This window comes from Oncorhynchus clarkii, chromosome 17, assembly GCF_045791955.1.
Source record: "Oncorhynchus clarkii lewisi isolate Uvic-CL-2024 chromosome 17, UVic_Ocla_1.0, whole genome shotgun sequence".
Taxonomy (NCBI): Eukaryota; Metazoa; Chordata; class Actinopteri; order Salmoniformes; family Salmonidae; genus Oncorhynchus; species Oncorhynchus clarkii.
In genome coordinates, this window is record NC_092163.1 from 6046726 (window position 1) to 6069961 (window position 23236).

General features: G+C 41.3%; 1 protein-coding gene across 1 annotated transcript; it reads right to left on the reverse strand.

The window, feature by feature from the left end:
- Positions 1-479: 479 nt before the first annotated feature.
- Positions 480-9907, reverse strand: LOC139370141 (zinc finger protein 135-like). Its single transcript, XM_071109467.1, has 2 exons — positions 9736-9907; positions 480-2208 (listed from the first exon to the last, which is right to left on the reverse strand). The coding sequence occupies exons 1-2, from the start codon at positions 9839-9841 to the stop codon at positions 1283-1285; spliced, it is 1032 nt and encodes a 343-aa protein (XP_070965568.1). The 5' UTR covers positions 9842-9907; the 3' UTR covers positions 480-1282.
- Positions 9908-23236: the final 13329 nt, after the last annotated feature.

The following is a 23236-nucleotide window of genomic DNA, read 5'->3' on the forward strand; positions in this document are numbered from 1 at the left end:
GATTTGTTACTTCGTTTGACAATTTGTTTGTATATTTGTGTCAGTAAAAATGTCTAAGTGAGAAATGGCTGTGGAAACTCCTTAATGATAACAACCACATCTTAGTTAACTTGGAGTCACATATGTTGCGTGGTCCTCCCACTATGACTTGAGAAACCATGTAGTTTATTAGGCTACAGATGAAATAAGTTATGAACTTCACAGAGTGCTGAAAGTGCATGTGATGAGCTTGATGCTCCTTTCCAATACATTTTGAGGTTCTTATTCTGGTGACATGATGATCGTTGCTTGGTTGCCATTTGACAAATAAAATAATAATCTCATCATTCGGGTAACAACGTTTATTCAACCAGTGGGAGGTTTGTAAATGCCACCAGGAAAGTCGAAAGAGGAACTCTTCATTGAGACAATTATACACAGCAATCTGTGGGAGAGTTGTGGTGGATATTATAAAATAAGGATCTGCTGGAGTCCAAGTCAAACCAAGATTCTTTATTTCTGAGCTCAGAGAGAATAACAGAGTTACACAGAGCAGTGTAGACAGTCTGAATTCCTGAAGCATTGAGTGATTAGCACATATCTTTATAGTTTCCTGTTCCTGGGAGGGACTTTATTCATACAAGGATGCAGGTGCAGCTGGTTTGCAACACAGGATGATACTCCCAAGAACAGGAGATTATAATAGGACAGTTTCACAAGGTTAGTCACATACTCAGTTATGTGGAAACACAAACAATTAACATTTTCCATTACAGAGTCTGAACATTTTCATTTCATTAAATCATCAGTGGGCCAACAATGCAAATGTCAACAATGGAACTAATGCATCACATCCAAATATCACTTGATTATCTGTAGTGCTGGAGGAATGACACACCCAGATAAACACACAGAGTTTTAAAAAAGGACAATTTAAAAGAAGGAACCTGATCTTCTTTATATTCAAACTGACAGAGTCCATATTCAATTCATGTTTTCTAATAAAAACAAACAAATATATGTTTGAGTATACCCTGTACCATTTAATTTCATATGGTAAAGACAGGTAAACACAGTCAGTCAACAATATAAGACAACGGGAGCACTGTGTATGTTCTCTGATGAATTTTAAGTCAATGTGATGTGAAATATCAACATACACGCTAAGAGAAGTAATTTCTCTCTCCTGTGTGGATTCTCTAATGACGTTTTAATGACTGTTATGAGTAATATGTTTTCCCACAGTCTGAGCTTTTCTAAGCCTTCTCCTCTGTGTGCAGTCTAATGTGTTCTTTCAGGCTTCCTAAATGGGCAAAAGCTTTGCACCCTGGGAGCAGTGGTAAGGCTTCTCTCCTGTGTGTATTCTCTCATGTTGTTTCAGCTCCACCGAACGGACGAAACACTTTCCACATTGGGAGCAGTGGTAAGGCTTCTCTCCTGTGTGTATTCTCTCATGAGCTTTCAGGGTCTCTTTCCGGTTGAAACTCTTTCCACACTGGAAGCAGTGGTAAGGCTTCTCTCCTGTGTGTATTCTCTCATGCCGTTTCAGCTCCCCCGACTGGTTGAAACACTTTCCACATTGGGAGCAGTGGTAAGGCTTCTCTCCCGTGTGTATTCTCTCATGCCGTTTCAGCTCCACCGAACGGACAAAACACTTTCCACATTGGGAGCAGTGGTAAGGCTTCTCTCCTGTGTGTATTCTCTCATGTTGTTTCAGCATCCCCGACCGGGCGAAACACTTTCCACATTGGGAGCAGTGGTAAGGCTTCTCTCCCGTGTGTATTCTCTCGTGCCGTTTCAGCTCCACCGAACGGACGAAACACTTTCCACATTGGGAGCAGTGGTAAGGCTTCTCTCCTGTGTGTATTCTCTCATGTAGTTTCAGGTCCCACAAACGGACGAAACACTTTCCACATTGGGAGCAGTAGTAAGGCTTCTCTCCTGTGTGTATTTTCTCATGTTGTTTCAGGTGTCCTCTCAGGGTGAAAAACTTTCCACATTGGGAGCAGTGGTAAGGCTTCTCTCCTGTGTGTATTTTATCGTGTTGTTTCAGGTGTCCTCTCAGGGTGAAACACTTTCCACATTGGGAGCAGTGGTAAGGCTTCTCTCCTGTGTGTATTCTCTCATGAGCTTTCAGTTGTGCTTTCTGGTTACAACTCTTTCCACAGTGGGAGAACTGGTGTCGTCTTGCTGGTTTGGACGTCCCTGGCTCTGGTTCTGGTCTTTCTCCTGCCAAAGACAGTGTTATTTTTAAATAGAGACCCGAATGAAACCACATGATAAAACAACCTTGCTACGAGGGTAAATCCTAAATCAGATCTCTAAATAACCTGAGGCCAGTTTTAACAATCTTAGTGTGATTTTAAAACAAATGTAGAGCTTCCTGGTAATTACTGCTATGTTTACATCACTTATTTTATTCATCCTGTTTTACAAGTCAGAACACAAAAACCTAGACAGTTCTAGGACACTGAAGACACAGACATCACTGGATTCCAATTGAACAGGTGGTTCTAAATATATAACATTCATAGCTGTATGATACAGAATGTGACCTACACACTTCCTTAAACATAAAATAACTAAAGAAGTAATTTTGTGTGGAAGTCCAAAACTTGTTTTTACGTCACAGATACAAAGCACATCAGTAACATCTCCCCGTTGTTGAAAGGGTTCGACACATTGCTGTTTAATTGGACCAATTTCTTATTTAGACATTCACAGATTTTCAACATTTTGATTATCGCTGATGTCATATTTTGGGTAAAGTAAAAAATAAGGTGAAATATTTGGGTAAATGTTCCTAAAACTGATAGTAACTACAATAAACAAAAAATATAAACGCAACATGTAAAGTGTTGGATGTTTCATGAGCTGAAAAAAAAGATTGCAGAATTTTTTACATCCCTGTTAGTCAACATTTATTCTTTGCCAATCCATCCACCTGACAGGTGTGGCATATCAAGAAGCTGATGGAATAGCTTGATTATTACACAGGTCCACCTTGTGCTGGGGATAATAAAAGGCTACTCGAAAATGTGCAGTTTGGTCACACAACAATGCCACAGATCTCTGAGGGAGCGGGCAATTGGCATGCTGACTGCAGGAATGTCCACTGGAGCTGTTACGGAATTGAATGTACAGTACCAGTCAAAAGGTTGGACTCACCTACTCATTCAAGGGTTTTTCTTTATTTTGACTATTTTCTACATAGTAGAATAATAGAGAAGACATCAAAGTTATTAAAAACACATGGAATCATGTAGTAACCACAAGTGTTGATTCAAAATATATATTTTATTCTTCAAAAGTTGCCACCCTTGCTTTCTCTCAACCAGCTTCACCTGGAATCCTTTTCCAACAGTCTTGTAGGAGTTCCCACATATGCTGAGAACTTGTAGGCTGCTTTTCCTTTACTCTGCGATCCAACTCATCCCAAACTATCTCGATTTGGTTGAGGTCGGGGGATTGTGTAGGCCAGGTCATCTGATGCAGCACTCCATCACTCTCCTTCTTGGTCAAATAGCTCTTATACGGCCTGGAAGTGTGTTGGGTCATTGTCCTGTTGAAAAACAAATGACAGTGGGACTAAGCCCAAACCAGATGGGATGGCATATCACTGCAGAATGCTGTGGTAGTCATGCTGGTTAAGTGTGACTTGAATAAATAAATCACTGACATTGTCAATAGCAAAGCACCCGCACACCATCACATCTCCTCCTCGATGCTTCACGGTGGGAACCACACATGCGGAGATAATCTGTTCATCTACTCCTCGTCTCACAAAGACATGACGCTCGGAACCAAAAATCTCACATTTGGACTCATCAGACCCAAGGACAGATATCCACCGGTCTAATGTCCATTGCTCATGTTTCTTGGCCCAAGCAAGTCTCTTCTTCTTATTGGTGTCCTTTAGTAGTGGTTTCCTTGCAGAAATTTGACCATGAAGGCCTGATTCACGCAGTCTCCTCTGAACCGATGATGTTGAGATGTGTCTCTTGCTTGAACTTTGTGAAGCATTTATTTGGGCTGCAATTTCTAAGTCTGGTAACTCTAATGAACTTATGCATCAGAAGTAACTCTGGATCTTCCATTCTTGTGGTGGTCCTTAAAGTAATGATGGACTGTTGCTTCTCTTTGCTTATTTGAGCTGTTCTTGACATAATATGGACTTCACCTTTTACCCAATAGGGTTATCTTCTGTATACCCCCATACCTTGTCACAACACAACTGATTGGCTCAAACACATTAAAACCTGTTATGGCACATTAACTCTTGAAACTAGGGGGCACTATTTTAATTTATGGAAAAATAACGTTCCCAAAGTAAACAGGCTATTTCTCAGGACCAGGTGCTAGAATATGCATATAATTGACAGCTTAGGATAGAAAACACTCAATATTGTCTGTGAATATAACAGAACTGATATTGCAGGCGAAAGCCTGAGAAAAATCCAATCAGGAAGTGACTCTTATTTTGAAACCTCTGCGTTCCTATGCATCCCTATTTACCATTGAGAGGGATATCAACCAGCTTCCTTTTTCTATGGCTTCCCTAATGTGTCTACAGTCACTAGACATAGTTTCAGGCTTTTATTTAGAAAAATTAGCGTGAACGACAACATTGCGTCAGTGGTCAGGTGGTGGCTCTCAGAGTGATTTGTCCGTAATAGACAAAAGCGGCCATTGTGCCTCTCGCTCCTAGTGAAAAGCCAATTGTCCCGGTTGATATATTATCGAATAGATATTTGAAAAACACCTAGAGGATTGATTATAAAAAAGGTTTGCCATGTTTCTGTCGATATTATGGATCAAATTTTGAGTTTTTTTCGTTGTCGTGACCGCAACTTCCGGTGGATTTCTCAACAAAATGAAGGTATTTTGGCTATAAAAAAATAATCTTTATGGAACAAAATTAACATTCGCTGTCTAACTGGGAGTCTCGTGGGTGAAAACATCCAAAGCTCATCAAAGGTAAACAATTTAATTTGATTGCTTTTCTGATTTTCGTGACCAAGCTCCCTGCTGCTAGCTGGACATAATGCTATGCTAGGCTATCGATAAACTTACACAAATGCTTGTCTTGCTTTGGCTGTAAAGCATAATTTCAAAATCTGAGATGACAGGGTGATTAACAAAAGGCTAAGCTGTGTTTCACTATATTTCACTTGTGATTTCATGAATATGAATATTTTATATTAAGATTTTTTGTCCGTTGACACCTGTTTGGCTAGGGATTCCGCTAGCGGAACGTTGACAACATCCGGTGAAATTGCAGAGTGCAAAGTATTTTTTTATTTATTCGAAATATTTAACTTTCATGCATTCACAAGAGCAAAGCTTAACTTCTTGTTAATCTAGCCACCGTGTCAGATTTCAAAAAGGCTTTACGGCAAAAGCAAACCATGCGATTATCTGAGGACAGCACCCCATCAAACAAACACACGACAATCATATTTCAACCCGCCAGGCGCGACACAAACCTCAGAAATAACAATATAATTTGTGCCTTACCTTTGAAGAGCTTCTTCTGTTGGCACTCCAATATGTCCCATAAACATCACAAATGGTCCTTTTGTTCGATTAATTCCGTCATTATATCTCCAAAATGTCCATTTATTTGGTGCATTTGATTTAAAAAAAACACTGGTTCCAACTCGCCCAGCATGACTACAAAATATCTAATACGATACCTGTAAATGCTGTCCAAACATTTGAAACAACTTTCCTAATCCAACTTTAGGTATTTTAAAACGTAAATAATAGAGAAAATTTAAGATGGGATAAACTGTGTTCAATACCGGATAAAAACAACGTGAAGCGCGTGACCTGGAGCGCGCATCAAAACATTAGAGAGCACTAGGCTGGACCCTCGTTCTGAATAGCCGAACTTCTTCATTTCTCTACCGAAAAACATCAACCAATTTCTAAAGACTGTTGACAACTAGTGGAAGCAATAGGAACTGCAACCAAGTGCCACAGAAAACCATTTGAAAACAGAGTCACCTCAACAACAACAAATTCCTCCTGGATGGTTTGTCCTCGGGGTTTCACCTGCCAAATAAGTTATGTTATACGCACAGACATTATTTTAACAGTTTTAGAAACTTTAGAGTGTTTTCTATCCAAACCTACCAATTCTATGAATACCCTAGCTTCTGGGCAGGTAGCAGGTAGTTTACTTTGGGAACGCTTTTCATCCGGACGTGAAAATACTGCCCCCTATCCCAAACAGGTTATAAGGAATGAAATTCCACAACTTAACTTCTAAAAAGGCACACATGTTAATTGAAATTAATTCCCGGTGATTACCTCATGATGCTACAGTCCTCCTTTAAGACTCCATAATGTTTCATAATTAGATGCTACAGTCCTCCTTTAAGACTCCATAATGTTTCATCATTTGATGGTACAGTCCTCCTTTAAGACTCCATAATGCTTAATCATTAGCTGTCATAGTCCTCCTTTAAGACTCCATAATGTTTCATCATTAGATGCTACAGTCCTCCTTTAAGACTCCATAATGTTTCATCATTAGATGCTACAGCCCTCCTTTAAGACCCCATAATGTTTCATCATTAGATGCTGCAGTCCTCCTTTAAGACTCCATCATGTTTCATCATTAGATGCTACAGTCCTCCTTTAAGACTCCATAATGTTTCATCATTAGCTGTTACAGTCCTCCTTTAAGTCTCCATCATGTTTAGAATGTGTCTGGAAGCGCTACTCTATCTATTCTACTCTCATCCTTTCAGTTTTAATAATATTTAATAATAATAATAATAATAATGTTATAATAGGTAATAACTAACTTCAATAACTAGGGTTAATACCTGCCTGGCGCACCAACAAAATCTTCATATTTACCCCCCTCTAACAATACCGCTACAGAATTAGCGTAGTAGGCCATGTAACTTAAGGTAATCAGAAATATTTAGGACTAACTTATTCCTTGCCACCCATTCTGAAACTAACTGCAGCTCTATGTTAAATGTTGCAGTCATTTCAGTCGCTGTAGTAGCTGACGTGTACAGTGTTGAGTCATCCGCATACATAGACTCACTGGCTTTACTCAAATGTCACTGGCATGTTGTTGGTAAAGATTGAAAAAAGTAGGTGCCAAACAGCTGCCCTGGGGAATTCCTGATTCAAACTTGATTTTGTAGCTCTGGGGCGGCAGGTAGCCTAGTGGTTGGAGATTTAGGCCAGTAACCGAAAGATTGCTGGATCGAATCCCCGAGTTGACAAGGTAAAAAACTCTGTCGTAATTGAAAAAAATAATTGAAAAAAATAATTGAAAATAATAATTTGTTCTTAACTGACTTGCCTAGTTAAATAAAGGTTACATTTTAAAAGAAAAACTCTTTATCCACAATATAGCAGGGGGTGTAAAGCCATTTTTATCATCAATTTCGCTCAGCCAAACAGTCATTTGCAAGTGCTGTGCTTGTTGAATGAACTTCCCTATAAGCTAAAAGTCTATATTTGTTTAATGTAAAACAGCATTGTATCTGGTCAAATATTTTTTTCCCAAAATTGTAAGGGTTGGTAACAGGCTGATTGGTCAGCTATTTAAGCCAGTAAAGGGAGCTTTACTATTCTTGGGTAGTGGAATGACTTTAGCTTCCCTCCAGGCCTGAGGGCACACACTTTCTAGTAGGCTTAAAATAAAGACAAGGCAAATAGGAATGGCAATATCGGCCGCTATTATCCTCAATTTTCCATCCACGTTGTCAGACACCAGTGACTTGTCATTGTAGATTTTATTTGCGCAAAATTTCATTGAAGATACTCCAAAGCTTTTTACTATCATTCTTCATGTCATTTATCTTTGTTTCATTGTGTACTTTTTTCTTTTTATTCAGTTTAGTCAAATGATGTCTCAATTTGCAATAGGTTTGCCAATCAGTTATTCAGCCAGACCTATATGCCATCTCTTTTGCCTCCCTCTTCATCATACCATTTTTAAATTCCTCATCAATCCACGTGGATTTAACAATTTTTACAGTCATTTTGTTAATGGGTGCTGCTTATTAGTAGCTGGTATAAGCAGTTTCAAACGTGTCAAGGGCAGTGTCTGGTTGCTCATCATTACACACCACGGACCAACAAATATTATTTACATCAACAACATAGGAATCACTACAAAAAAAATGTATGACCTCTTATACCGTAATTGCTGGACTATTAAGCGCACTTGAATATAAACCGCACCCACTGAATTATTAAAAAATCTGTATTTTGTACATAAATAAGCCGCACATGTCTATAAGCCGCAGGTGCTTACCGGTACATTGAAACAAATTAACTTGGTCACTATCTTCCTCCTCCTGTGCACTGAAACCACTGAAGTCATCTCCTTCGGTGTCGGAGATGAATAGCCTCAGAATTTCTTCATCCGATGTTGGATCGTTTTCATTGTCGCTCTCGTCACTTTCATCCGGAGGCAAATACCCCGCTGAGCTCATGCTGCCCCTTCAACACGCAGCAGTCCAGCCTTTCGAAACCCGTTGATGATAGTGGATTTTTTGACAATGCTCCACGCTGTCAGGACCCACTGGCAGACTTTACCATAAGTTGCTCTTCGCATGCGGCCCATTTTAGTGAAGGATTTCTCCCCACTTGTCATCCAAGCCTCCCACTGAACAAGGAGCGCCACCTTAAATGCACGATTTACACTGATGTCGAGTGGCTGCAAATACTTTGGGCCATCTGCTTTTCTTCCCTCTGAAAGCTTTTGTTGTCTTTTTGCACTGAGTCAGTTCCTCACGCTGCTGTTTCCAACGTCTTATCATCGACTCATTAAGGCCAAGCTCCCATGCAGCAGCTCTATTTCCTTTTCCAACAGCCAGATCGATCGCCTTCAACTTGAAAGCTGCATCATATGCATTTATCCGTGTCTTTGCCATGATGAGGGTGACAAAAATTACTACCGTAATCAGAATGATGGGAAGTTTGAGCGCGCTCGATTTACGTCACATTATGTGACGGTGCTCAGTTTTTTGGCGGCATGAATCTTGTGAAAGCGGGAAAAATCCATAAATTAGCCGCGTCATTGTATAAACCGCGAGGTTCAAAGGTTGGGAATAAAGTAGCGGCTTATAGTCCGGAAATTACGGTACACAATATTAGTCCCAGCCTTTGGAACGGTGGTTTTCCTAGACATGGCTCCTATATTGTGATCACTACATCTGATGGATCTGGACACTGCTTTAAAACCCATTTCTGCAGCATTAGTAAAGATATGATCAAACCATGTTGATGATTTCATTCCTCTACTGTTTGTCACTACCCTGGTAGGTTGATTGATAACCTGAACAAGGTTGCCGGCACTGGTTACAGTTTGAAGCTTTCGTTTGAGTGGGCAGCCTGATCACAGCTTTCCTCCAGTATTAGTTAATTAATTACCAAAGTCTTGAGTTTAGTTTGCCTGTTCTACAGTCTTTTAAAAATAGGGGCGTTGACTGGGACAGGCAATGTAACATCCATAATGTTTTAAGGAAAAGTTTTTGTAAAACAAGCACCTTACATTGGATCATCTTGAAACTTTCTCTCCAAAGCTAACTTTCATCAAGGTTTTATATGGTCTATTGGTTTCTCTCTTTTCATTGGCAGAATCCTTTTTCAGTGTTATGATATTCATAACATCCACTCTATCTTCCTGTCAACTAACAGAACTCTGCTGGTTGTCCTGGTAACAGATACCGGTGGGCAGATCTATTGTATTTGTTCAAACTAAACTACAGCACTTACTTTGATGAGTCAAATCTGATCCTTTCTTCTCTTCTCCTCCTCTCACAGTTCCACTCAGCCCCATTTTTTTCCTGAAGTCCACCAGCAGCACAGACAACCTCTTCATACCCAGCAGTAAGGTGCTACCGGGAGAGGCACGACGCGGGGACTCCGGGAGGGAGGAAGGGCTAGCATTGTCCTAGTAACCATAAAGAGGGGACACAGACACATGTCATTATGTGCTTTACAGAAACCCAGCCCAGACCCAGATAGAGCAAGCTGTATGCTAGACCAGACCAAGCTGTATGCTAGACCAGATCAAGCTGTATGCTAGACCAAACCAAGCTGTATGCTAGACCAGACCAAGCTGTACCATCTGGTGTTCTGATCTGGAGAGACTCTTCTCTGCCTCGTCAGCATCAGGATGTTGTTGAGGCTCCCCAGAGGATCCACCATAGTCATGTCTCTCTCCTGTGTGAACGAGAACATCAAAATGAGTAGTAAACTCCCTTTGATATTTTAAGTAGAACATATGCTTCAATATTGAATTTTAAAAGCCTGTTATACTAGATGAGGGGAACTTTAATATAGACAACATGGAGAATTCAATACATCTAATTGAAAAGTCCCTAAAATATATGAACCAATGGCAGATTGACCCTTTAACAATTCCTACAGTACTGAACAACATATTCAAGTGTAGAACTTCAGTAGAATGCCCCTTAAAAACCACACATTAGTTCAACAACTGCATAGTTTGTGCCCCTGTTTTTAAGACAGTACTCACTGATGGTAATCGGATATTCTGTCTCCTCCTCTTTCACTCCCAAAACGTCTTCCTCCTTCACCTTTATTGAGACAGCATCCTCTTCCTCTCTAAAAGGTTCATTCTCTTCTATCACTATAACAGCCTCCTCTTCCTCCTTTTTCATTCTGAAATGTTCTTCCACTATAACAGCATCTTCTTCCTTCACTATAACAGTCTCCTCTTCCTCCTTTTTTATTCTAAAAGGTTCTTTCTCTTCTTTCACTGTAACCTCATCCTCTTCTTCAATGTTCATTGCCAGAGCTTCTTTCTGCAAACAGCAGACCTCCTCTTCTATAGCAGGGGATGAGTACTTTAATGAACTCATGGTCAGCGATGTTAGCTAGCTAGTTAGCATTAGCGACTAGCCTCGTGCTCGGCTCAGCATCAATCTTTAACAAGTTTGCAAATTAGGTTACAGTTAACCAGTTAATACGTCAACAGAACTGTGTTTAAAACACTGAGATTAGATCATGTACATTAAGATGGCCTAAATCGTCAATCTTTCACTTTTATGTTGGCTAGCAAGCTACCGAGGTGGTTGAAAGAGTAGCCGCGTCGTTGTTCCTGAAGAAGCGTCCGTCCAGTCCATTATACGTCACGGAAGAATCATCACCTGAAAGACGCTTATCGCCATCTGCTGTCTGGAGTGGGTAACGCAGTTTGGAAACAATACACTACACTACACTTTTGTATTGGAAAGAACGTACCGTAATTTCTAATATCTAAAAAGGATTAAACTTTTTTACATGTTTTATCATTTTTTTTATTTTTATGAAAATCACTGAGGAGGGTCCTCCCCTTCCTCCTCTCAGGAGCCTCCACTTCCTCCTCTGAGGAGCCTCCCCTTCCTCCTCTCAGGAGCGTCCCCTTCCTCCTCTGAGGAGCATCCCCTTCCTCCTCTGAGGAGCCTCCCCTGCACGCAAATGACATCCAGCCAACTTGTGTGGGAAGCATTGGAGTCAACATGGGCCAGCATCCCTGTGGAAAGCTTTCGACACCTTGTAGAGTCCATGCCCCGACGAATTGAGGCTAATCTGAGGGAGAAAGAGGAGGGTCCAACTTCATATTAGGAAGGTGTTCGAAATGTTTGGTATAATCAGTGGATATATCTGCCATTTAGCAGACACTTTTATCTAAAGGGATTTGCAGTCATGTTTGCAAACAATTAACATATGGATGGTCCCAGGAATACTCCACCAACTGAGCAACAGGACCACAAGGAATGATCAAGGAATGACGCAGATAAACACACACAGCCTGAGTTTCAAAAATATAATTAAATCATTAGACCGTAACATTGAAACTGACATACTTCATATTAGACGTAGACCGATTAATTTGGGCGCATTTCAAGTTTGTATAAACATTTTTTTTACACCTTTATTTAATCTTTATTTAACTCGGCAAGTCAGTTAAGAACACATTCTTATTTTCAATGACGGCCTTGGAACGGTGGGTTAACTGCCTTGTCCAGGGGTAGAACGCTAGATTTGAACATTGTCAGCTCGGGGGAATCAAACTTGCAACCTTACAGTTAACTCGTCCAACGCTCTAACCACCTGCCTCTCATTACACTCCACGAGGATCCTGCCTGTTACACGAATGTAGTAGAAGTTGCTAGCTAGCATTAGACTTCTTAGAAAAACAATCAATCAATCATAATCACTAGTTATAACTACACATGGGTGATGATATTACTAGTTTATCTAGCATGTCCTGTCGATGCGGTGCGTATCGTTGCTCCAATGTGTACCTAACCATAAACACCAATGCCTTTCTTAAAATCAATACACAGAAGTATATATTTTTAAACCTGCATATTTAGCTAAAAGAAATCCAGGTTAGCAGGCAATATTAACCAGGTGAAATTGTGTCACTTCTCTTGCGTTCATTGCACGCAGAGTCAGGGTAGATGCAACAGTTTGGGCAGCCTGGCTCATTGCAAACTAATTTGCCAGGACTTTTGGTTGTGCAATGTAACAAGTATATTTAGACTTAGGGATGCCACTCTTTAGATAAAATACCGAACGGTTCCGTATTTCACTGAAATAATAAACGTTTTGTTTTCAAAATGATAGTTTCCGTATTCGACCATATTAATGACCAAAGGCTAGCTAGTTAGCGGGCGCACGCTAATAGCGTTTCAAACGTCACTCTCTCTGAGACTTGGAGTAGTTATTCCCCTTGCTCTGCAAGGGCCTGCGGCTTTTGTGGAGCGATGGGTAACGCTGCTTCGAGTGTGGCTGTTGTCGATGTGTTCCTGGTTCGAGCCCAGGTAGGGGCGAGGAGAGGGACGGAAGCTATACTGTTACACTGGCAATACTAGAGTGCCTATAAGAACATCCAATAGTCAAAGGTATATGAAATACAAATGGTATAGAGAGAAATAGTTCTATAAATAATATATTAACTACAACCTAAAACCTCTTACCTGGGAATATTGAAGTCTCATGTTAAAAGGAACCACCAGCTTTCATATGTTCTCATGTTCTGAGCAAGGAACTCAAACGTTAGCTTTCTTACATGGCACATATTGCCATTTATTTACTTCTCCGACACTTTGTTTTTGCATTATTTAAACCAAATTGAACATGTTTCATAATTTATTTGAGGCTAAATTGATTTTTATTGATGTATTATATTAAGTTAAATAAGTGTTCATTCAGTATTGTTGTAATTGTCATTATTAGAAAAACAAATAAAAAAATTGTCCAATTAATTAATTAATCGCTCTAATAATCGGTATCAGCGTTGAAAAATCATAATCGGTCGAACTCTACTCCATATTTAGTTCAAATAAAATATTATTTGTCACATGCGCTGAATACAACAGGTGTAATGCTTACTGACAAGCCCTTAACCAACAATGTAGTTAAGAAAAATAAGGGTTAAGAAAATATTTCCTAAATTAAAAAAAGTTAATAATAACAAAACAATAACGAGGCTATATACAGGAGGTACCAGTACAGAGTCAATGTGGAGGCTATATACATGAGGTACCAGTACAGAGTCAATGTGGAGGCTATATACAGGAGATACCAGTACAGAGTCAATGAGGAGGCTATATACAGGAGGTACCAGTACAGAGTCAATATGGAGGCTATATACAGGGGGTACCAGTACAGAGTCAATGTGGAGGCTATATACAGGAGATACCAGTACAGAGTCAATGTGGAGGCTATATACAGGAGGTACCAGTACAGAGTCAATATGGAGGCTATATACAGGGGGTACCAGTACAGAGTCAATGTGGAGGCTATATACAGGAGGTACCAGTATAGAGTCAATGTGGAGGCTATATACAGGAGGTACCAGTATAGAGTCAATGTGGAGGCTATATACAGGAGGTACCAGTACAGAGTCAATGTGGAGGCTATATACAGGAGGTACCAGTACAGAGTCAATGTGGAGGCTATATACATGAGGTACCAGTACAGAGTCAATGTGGAGGCTATATACAGGAGGTACCAGTATAGAGTCAATGTGGAGGCTATATACAGGAGGTACCAGTATAGAGTCAATGTGGAGGCTATATACAGGAGGTACCAGTATAGAGTCAATGTGGAGGCTATATACAGGAGGTACCAGTATAGAGTCAATGTGGAGGCTATATACAGGAGGTACCAGTATAGAGTCAATGTGGAGGCTATATACAGGAGGTACCAGTATAGAGTCAATGTGGAGGCTATATACATGAGGTACCAGTATAGAGTCAATGTGGAGGCTATATACAGGAGGTACCAGTATAGAGTCAATGTGGAGGCTATATACAGGGGATACCAGTACAGAGTCAATGTGGAGGCTATATACAGGGGATACCAGTACAGAGTCAATGTGGAGGCTATATACATGAGGTACCAGTACAGAGTCAATGTGGAGGCTATATACAGGAGATACCAGTACAGAGTCAATGTGGAGACTATATACAGGAGATACCAGTACAGAGTTAATGTGGAGGCTATATACAGGGGGTACCAGTACAGAGTGGAGGCTACACAAGGGATGTTTACATACACTTAGGTTGGAGTCATTAAAGTGGTTTTCAACCACTCCACAAATGGCTTGTTAACAAACTATAGTTTTGGCAAGTCAGTTAGGACATCTACTTTGTGCATGGCACAAGTCATTTTTCCAACAATTGTTTACAGACAGATTATTTCACTTATAATTCACTGTATCACAATTCCATTGGGTCAGAAGTTTACATACACTATGTTGACTTTGCCTTTAAACAGCTTGGAAAATGCCAGAAAATTATGACATGGCGTTCGAAGCCTCTGATAGGCTAATTGAAATAATTTGAGTCAATTGGAGGTGTACCTGTGGATGTATTTCAAGGTCTACCATCAAACTCAGTACCTCTTTGCTTGACATCATGTGAACATCAAAAGAAATCAGCCAAGACCAAGGAAATATAATTGTAGACCTCCACAGGTCTGGTTCATCCTTCGGAGAAATTTCCAAACGCCTGAAGGTACCATGTTCATCTTTCAATAGTGCAAATCAATCCCAGAACAACAGCAAAAGACCTTGTGAAGATGCTGGAGGAAACAGGTACAAAAATATCTATATCCATAGTAAAATTAGTCCTATATCAACATAACCTGAAAGGCCACTCAGCAAGGAAGAAGCCACTGAAGAAGGACCTTGGCTAGGGATGTATCCTTGTTTTGAATCCCAGCCACCATAGGAGGCCTTTTGCCTTTTGGTAGGCCGCCGTTGTAAATAAGAATTTGTTCTTAACTGACTTGCCAAGTTAAATAAAGGTTCAATAATAAATAAATCAAATACAAATAAAGTACAGAGAGATAATTGATGAAAACCTGCTCCAGAGCACTCAGGACCTCAGACTGGGGCAAAGGTTCACCTTCCAACAGAACAACGACCCTAAGCACACTGACAAGACAACACAGAAGTGGCTTCGGGACAAGTCTCTGAATGTCCTTGTGTGGCCCAGCCAGAGCCTGGACTTGAACCCGATCGAACATCTCTGGAGAGACCTGAAAATAGCTGTGCAGCGACGCTCCCCATCCAACCTGACAGAGGTTGAGAGGATCTGCAGAGAAGAATGGGAGAAAAATACAGGTGTGCCAAGCTTTTAGCGTCATACCCAAGAATACTTGAGGCTGTAATCGCTGCCAAAGGTGCTTCAACAAAGTACTGAGTTAAGGGTCTGAATACTTATGTAAATGTTATATTTCAGTTTTTAATTATAAAATACGTTTGCAAACATTTCTAAAACCCTGTCTTTGCTTTGTCATTATGGGGTGTTGTGTGTAGATTGATGAGGAAAACATCCCAATTGAATCCATTTTAGATTAAGACGAACATAACAAAATGTGGAACAAGTCAAGAGGTCTGAATACCTCCCGAATGCGTTGTATGTAGACCAGAATATCAGGAACAGGCTGGATGTGAGAAGGAGTGTGGCATCTCACTGCCATTCAGCATTCAGGAAGTAAACTGAAAATGCCAATTCCCTTCTATGGTTTTCAATTATGAAGAGGTGGAATTGGAATTTGATTTACTTCCTGAATTGACTGGAATTGAATTGGAATTGAATTGGAATTGACTCCAAACCTGGTTTTACTACAAAGCTGTCAGCTTCATCATTCAGTCAATCGATGTAATAATGCATAACGCTCACAGATGTGCTTGTTCTCATTCAGAGAACATTTTTTAGTTGAATAACAAGAAAACAAGAAAAACATTTTATTATGCACCTGAATAACTTGGACATGGACAACCTGGTTGATTCTCTGCTCAACAACACTGACTGTGAATCAATCTGGTTGATTCTCTAATCAACAACACTGATTGTGAATCAATCTGGTTGATTCTCTGCTCAACAACACTGATTGTGAATCAATCTGGTTGATTCTCTGCTGAACAACACTGACTGTGAATCAATCTGGTTGATTCTCTGCTCAACAACACTGATTGTGAATCAATCTGGTTGATTCTCTGCTCAACAACACTGTCTGTGAATCAATCTGGTTGATTCTCTGCTCAACAACACTGACTGTGAATCAATCTGGTTGATTCTCTGCTCAACAACACTGACTGTGAATCAATCTGGTTGATTCTCTGGTTGATTCTTCATCACCGTCACTGGAGTCTCTTCACTGTCTGATCTTCATTCCCACAGCCTTCATCTCCATCCCTGGAGTCTCTTCACTGTCTGATATTCATTCCTACAGCCTTCATCACCGTCCCTGGAGTCTCTTCACTGTCTGATCTTCATTCCTACAGCCTTCATCTCCATCCCTGGAGTCTCTTCACTGTCTGATCTTCATTCCTATAGCCTTCATCACCGTCACTGGAGTCTCTTCACTGTCTGATCTTCATTCCTACAGCCTTCATCATCGTCCCTGGAGTCTCTTCACTGTCTGATCTTCATTCCTACAGCCTTCATCTCCGTCCCTGGAGTCTCTTCACTGTCTGATCTTCATTCCTACATCCTTCATCTCCATCCCTGGAGTCTCTTCACTGTCTGATCTTCATTCCTACAGCCTTCATCTCCGTCCCTGGAGTCTCTTCACTGTCTGATCTTCATTCCCACAGCCTTCATCGCCATCCCTGGAGTCTCTTCACTGTCTGATCTTCATTCCTACAGCCTTCATCTCCGTCCCTGGAGTCTCTTCACTGTCTGATCTTCATTCCCACAGCCTTCATCTCCATCCCTGGAGTCTCTTCACTGTCTGATCTTCATTCCTACAGCCTTCATCTCCATCCCTGGAGTCTCTTCACTGTCTGATCTTCATTCCCACAGCCTTCATCTCCATCCCTGGAGTCTCTTCACTGTCTGATCTTCATTCCTACAGCCTTCATCTCTGTCCCTGGAGTCTCTTCACTGTCTGATCTTCATTCCCACAGCCTTCATCTCCATCCCTGGAGTCTCTTCACTGTCTGATCTTCATTCCTACAGCCTTCATCTCCATCCCTGGAGTCTCTTCACTGTCTGATTTTCATTCCTACAGCCTTCATCACCATCCCTGGAGTCTCTTCACTGAGTAAGTAAAGATAGTATAAGAAACCTCTCCCATTCTACTTGTCTATTATCTTTGTTTAGAAATAGTCATTTGTGTGACCTACTGATTTTCCCTACAATTCATTTTAAGGATTTAGAAATATTGAAATGGTAGAACGAGGAATGTCAGAGTCTGGAATATAAATATATACAATTTGTTTAAAATGTATATGATGGTGTGTCTAGACATTATGGACCGTATATGAATATAAAAGGTGTGTACAGCAGTAGTTAGAGTGCCTTGCGAAAGTATTCGGCCCCCTTGAACTTTGCGTCCTTTTGCCACATTTCAGGCTTCAAACATAAAGATATAAAACTGTATTTTTTTGTGAAGAATCAACAACAAGTGGGACACAATCATGAAGTGGAACGACATTTATTGGATATTTCAAACTTTTTTAACAAATCAAAAACTGAAAAATTGGGCGTGCAAAATTATTCAGCCCCCTTAAGTTAATACTTTGTAGCGCCACCTTTTGCTGCGATTACAGCTGTAAGTCGTTTGGGGTATGTCTCTATCAGTTTTGCACATCGAGAGACTGACATTTTTTCCCATTCCTCCTTGTAAAACAGCTCGAGCTCAGTGAGGTTGGATGGAGAGCAATTGTGAACAGCAGTTTTCAGTTTTTTCCACAGATTCTCGATTGGATTCAGGTCTGGACGTTGACTTGGCCATTCTAACACCTGGATATGTTTATTTTTGAACCATTCCATTGTAGATTTTGCTTTATGTTTTGGATCATTGTCTTGTTGGAAGACAAATCTCCGTCCCAGTCTCAGGTCTTTTGCAGACTCCATCAGGTTTTCTTCCAGAATGGTCCTGTATTTGGCTCCATCCATCTTCCCATCAATTTTAACCATCTTCCCTGTCCCTGGTGAAGAAAAGCAGGCCCAAACCATGATGCTGCCACCACCATGTTTGACAGTGGGGATGGTGTGTTCAGGGTGATGAGCTGTGTTGCTTTTACGCCAAACATAACGTTTTGCATTGTTGCCAAAAAGTTCAATTTTGATTTCATCTGACCAGAGCACCTTCTTCCACATGTTTGGTGTGTCTCCCAGGTGGCTTGTGGCAAACTTTAAACAACACTTTCTATGGATATCTTTAAGAAATGGCTTTCTTCTTGCCACTTCCATAAAGGCCAGATTTGTGCAATATACGACTGATTGTTGTCCTATGGACAGAGTCTCCCACCTCAGCTGTAGATCTCTGCAGTTCATCCAGAGTGATCATGGGCCTCTTGGCTGCATCTCTGATCAGTCTTCTCCTTGTATGAGCTGAAAGTTTAGAGGGACGGCCAGGTCTTGGTAGATTTGCAGTGGTCTGATACTCATTCCATTTCAATATTATCACTTGCACAGTGCTCCTTGGGATGTTTAAAGCTTGGGAAATCTTTTTGTATCCAAATCCGGCTTTAAACTTCTTCACAACAGTATCTCGGACCTGCCTGGTGTGTTCCTTGTTCTTCATGATGCTCTCTGCGCTTTTAACGGACCTCTGAGACTATCACAGTGCAGGTGCATTTATACAGAGACTTGATTACACACAGGTGGATTGTATTTATCATCATTATTCATTTAGGTCAACATTGGATCATTCAGAGATCCTCACTGAACTTCTGGAGAGAGTTTGCTGGGGCTGAATAATTTTGCACGCCCAATTTTTCAGTTTTTGATTTGTTAAAAAAGTTTGAAATATCCAATAAATGCCGTTCCACTTCATGATTGTGTCCCACTTGTTGTTCAGTTTTATATCTTTATATCTTTATGTTTGAAGACTGAAATGTGGCAAAAGGTCGCAAAGTTCAAGGGGGCCGAATACTTTCGCAAGGCACTGTATATAGGATGAGCCTTGACTAGAATACAGGGTGGAGTACTGGGTGGTAGACGGCTAGTAACAGTGACTAAATTCAGGGCAGGATACTGGGCGGAGGCCGGCTAGAAGTGACTATTTGAACATTGATATTGGACAGCCTTACCTATAGAGTAGCACCACCACCCATCTGCCCATTCTCTTCTTGATGTCAAAGCTGCAGTGTATTGTTGCTATAGGAGTTTATGATTAATAATCCTATTTCAAGACACACTAATATGTCACCATACTATTCATTTAAAGCCCCTCTGTCAGATATAAACCATCAGAGTGGGAAACCAACTGACATGGAAACAATGGAGCAAATGTATCACTATCAGAGGGGTTTATTATGACATCATATAGAACTACTCAGACATTCCAAATATCACTTGATTATCAGAGGGGTGAATTATGACATCATATAGAACTACTCAGACATTCCAAATCAGGCTTCATCCACATCATGAAGGTGGATATTGATCCAACCATTTCAAAAGTAATGACCAGGCTGATGGAAAAAGGATATGCCTGTACACTTTTATAAATGCTGACAGACGATGTGTTAGTTCGTTTGACATGGTGGGTTGTGTCAGTAAAAACGTTTTAGTGAGAAATGGCGATGGAAACTCCTTTATGTACAAATATTTATATAATAACCATCATGTCTTAGTTAACTTGGAGTCACGTGATGATATGTTGTGTGGTCCTCCCTCTAAAACTTGGAAAACCATGTAGTTTATTAGGCTACAGATGAAATAAGTTATGAACTTCACAGGGTGGTGAAACTACATGTGATGAGCTTGATGCTCCTTTCCAATACACTTTGAGGGTCTTAATCTGGTGACATGATGACCGATGCTTGGTTGCAATTTGACAATTAAAATAATTGCTCTCACCCATAATAATCTCATCATTCAGGTAACAACGTTTATTGAACCAGTGGGAGGTTTGTAAATGCCCCCAGGAAAGTCGAAAGAGGAACTCTTCATTGAGACAATAATACACAGCAATCTGTGGGAGAGTTGTGGTGGATATTATAAAATAAGGATCTGCTGGAGTCCAAGTCAAACCAAGATTCTTTATTTCTGAGCTCAGAGAGAATAACAGAGTTACACAGCGCAGTGTAGACAGTCTGAATTCCTGAAGCATTGGGTGATGAGCACATATCTTTATAGTTTCCTGTTCCTGGGAGGGACTTTATTCATACAAGGATGCAGGTGCAGCTGGTTTGCAACACAGAATGATACTCCCAAGAACAGGAGATTATAATTGGACAGTTTCACAAGGTTAGTCACATACTCAGTTATGTGGACACACAAACATTTTCCATTACAGAGTCTGAACATTTTCATTTAATTAAATCATCAGTGGGCCAACAATGCAAATGTCAACAATGGAACTAATGCATCACATCCAAATATCACTTTGATTATCTGTAGTGCTGGAGGAATGACACACCCAGATAAACACACACAAAGAGTTTAAAAAAGGACAATTTAAACACATGGAATCTGATCTATCCTACATTTGAACACAAGGAAACTGATTTACATTATATTCAAACTGAAATACTCCATATTGTCATGATGTGGCCTTTTCTGGGTATAGATTGTGGCTTCCCCCTCTCCTACACCCAGGTTCTGTTATCTCAGGTCGTAAATACCTGGCAGAGACTCTCTCACCCTTTTCATACAGAGAGAGACCACAGAGTGAACAAAGGAATTCACATGGCCGAACTCCTAAATCCCCAAAATGGCAAAATTAAACTATATGTCCACCTTTGAGAGTGTGGGAAGGGACTGTGGACACTTAAGGGACAGTTATGTTGAGTGTGTTTTCATTTGGTGACCTCAGAGAGGACAGGAAACACTCATAACTATGTCTCTGAATGTGTACATTTCTCAATTATGGGGTTTGCATCTAATTATTGTATGAAATGAATGAGTAAAGATGCAACTATATATGAAATGTGATGTTAAACCTTTAATGTGAGAGAATTGTATTCCTTTAAAAGTTTAACTAAGTCATTGGTCCGTCCCCGAGGGCACAGACATGATCTGGTGTCATGGAACCGCCTATCCTATTGGTTTAACTAAGTCATTGGTCCGTCCCCGAGGGCACAGACATGATCTGGTGTCATGGAACCGCCTATCCTATTGGTTTAACTAAGTCATTGGTCCGTCCCCGAGGGCACAGACATGATCTGGTGTCATGGAACCGCCTATCCTATTGGTTTAACTAAGTCATTGGTCCGTCCCCGAGGGCACAGACATGATCTGGTGTCATGGAACCGCCTATCCTATTGGTTTAACTAAGTCATTGGTCCGTCCCCGAGGGCACAGACATGATCTGGTGTCATGGAACCGCCTATCCTATTGGTTTAACTAAGTCATTGGTCCGTCCCCGAGGGCACAGACATGATCTGGCGTCATGGAACCGCCTATCCTATTGGTTTAACTAAGTCATTGGTCCGTCCCCGAGGGCACAGACATGATCTGGCGTCATGGAACCGCCTATCCTATTGGTTTAACTAAGTCATTGGTCCGTCCCCGAGGGCACAGACATGATCTGGCGTCATGGAACCGCCTATCCTATTGGTTTAACTAAGTCATTGGTCCGTCCCCGAGGGCACAGACATGATCTGGCGTCATGGAACCGCCTATCCTATTGGTTTAACTAAGTCATTGGTCCGTCCCCGAGGGCACAGACATGATCTGGCGTCATGGAACCGCCTATCCTATTGGTTTAACTAAGTCATTGGTCCGTCCCCGAGGGCACAGACATGATCTGGCGTCATGGAACCGCCTATCCTATTGGTTTAACTAAGTCATTGGTCCGTCCCCGAGGGCACAGACATGATCTGGCGTCATGGAACCGCCTATCCTATTGGTTTAACTAAGTCATTGGTCCGTCCCCGAGGGCACAGACATGATCTGGCGTCATGGAACCGCCTATCCTATTGGTTTAACTAAGTCATTGGTCCGTCCCCGAGGGCACAGACATGATCTGGCGTCATGGAACCGCCTATCCTATTGGTTTAACTAAGTCATTGGTCCGTCCCCGAGGGCACAGACATGATCTGGCGTCATGGAACCGCCTATCCTATTGGTTTAACTAAGTCATTGGTCCGTCCCCGAGGGCACAGACATGATCTGGTGTCATGGAACCGCCTATCCTATTGGTTTAACTAAGTCATTGGTCCGTCCCCGAGGGCACAGACATGATCTGGTGTCATGGAACCGCCTATCCTATTGGTTTAACTAAGTCATTGGTCCGTCCCCGAGGGCACAGACATGATCTGGTGTCATGGAACCGCCTATCCTATTGGTTTAACTAAGTCATTGGTCCGTCCCCGAGGGCACAGACATGATCTGGCGTCATGGAACCGCCTATCCTATTGGTTTAACTAAGTCATTGGTCCGTCCCCGAGGGCACAGACATGATCTGGCGTCATGGAACCGCCTATCCTATTGGTTTAACTAAGTCATTGGTCCGTCCCCGAGGGCACAGACATGATCTGGCGTCATGGAACCGCCTATCCTATTGGTTTAACTAAGTCATTGGTCCGTCCCCGAGGGCACAGACATGATCTGGCGTCATGGAACCGCCTATCCTATTGGTTTAACTAAGTCATTGGTCCGTCCCCGAGGGCACAGACATGATCTGGCGTCATGGAACCGCCTATCCTATTGGTTTAACTAAGTCATTGGTCCGTCCCCGAGGGCACAGACATGATCTGGCGTCATGGAACCGCCTATCCTATTGGTTTAACTAAGTCATTGGTCCGTCCCCGAGGGCACAGACATGATCTGGCGTCATGGAACCGCCT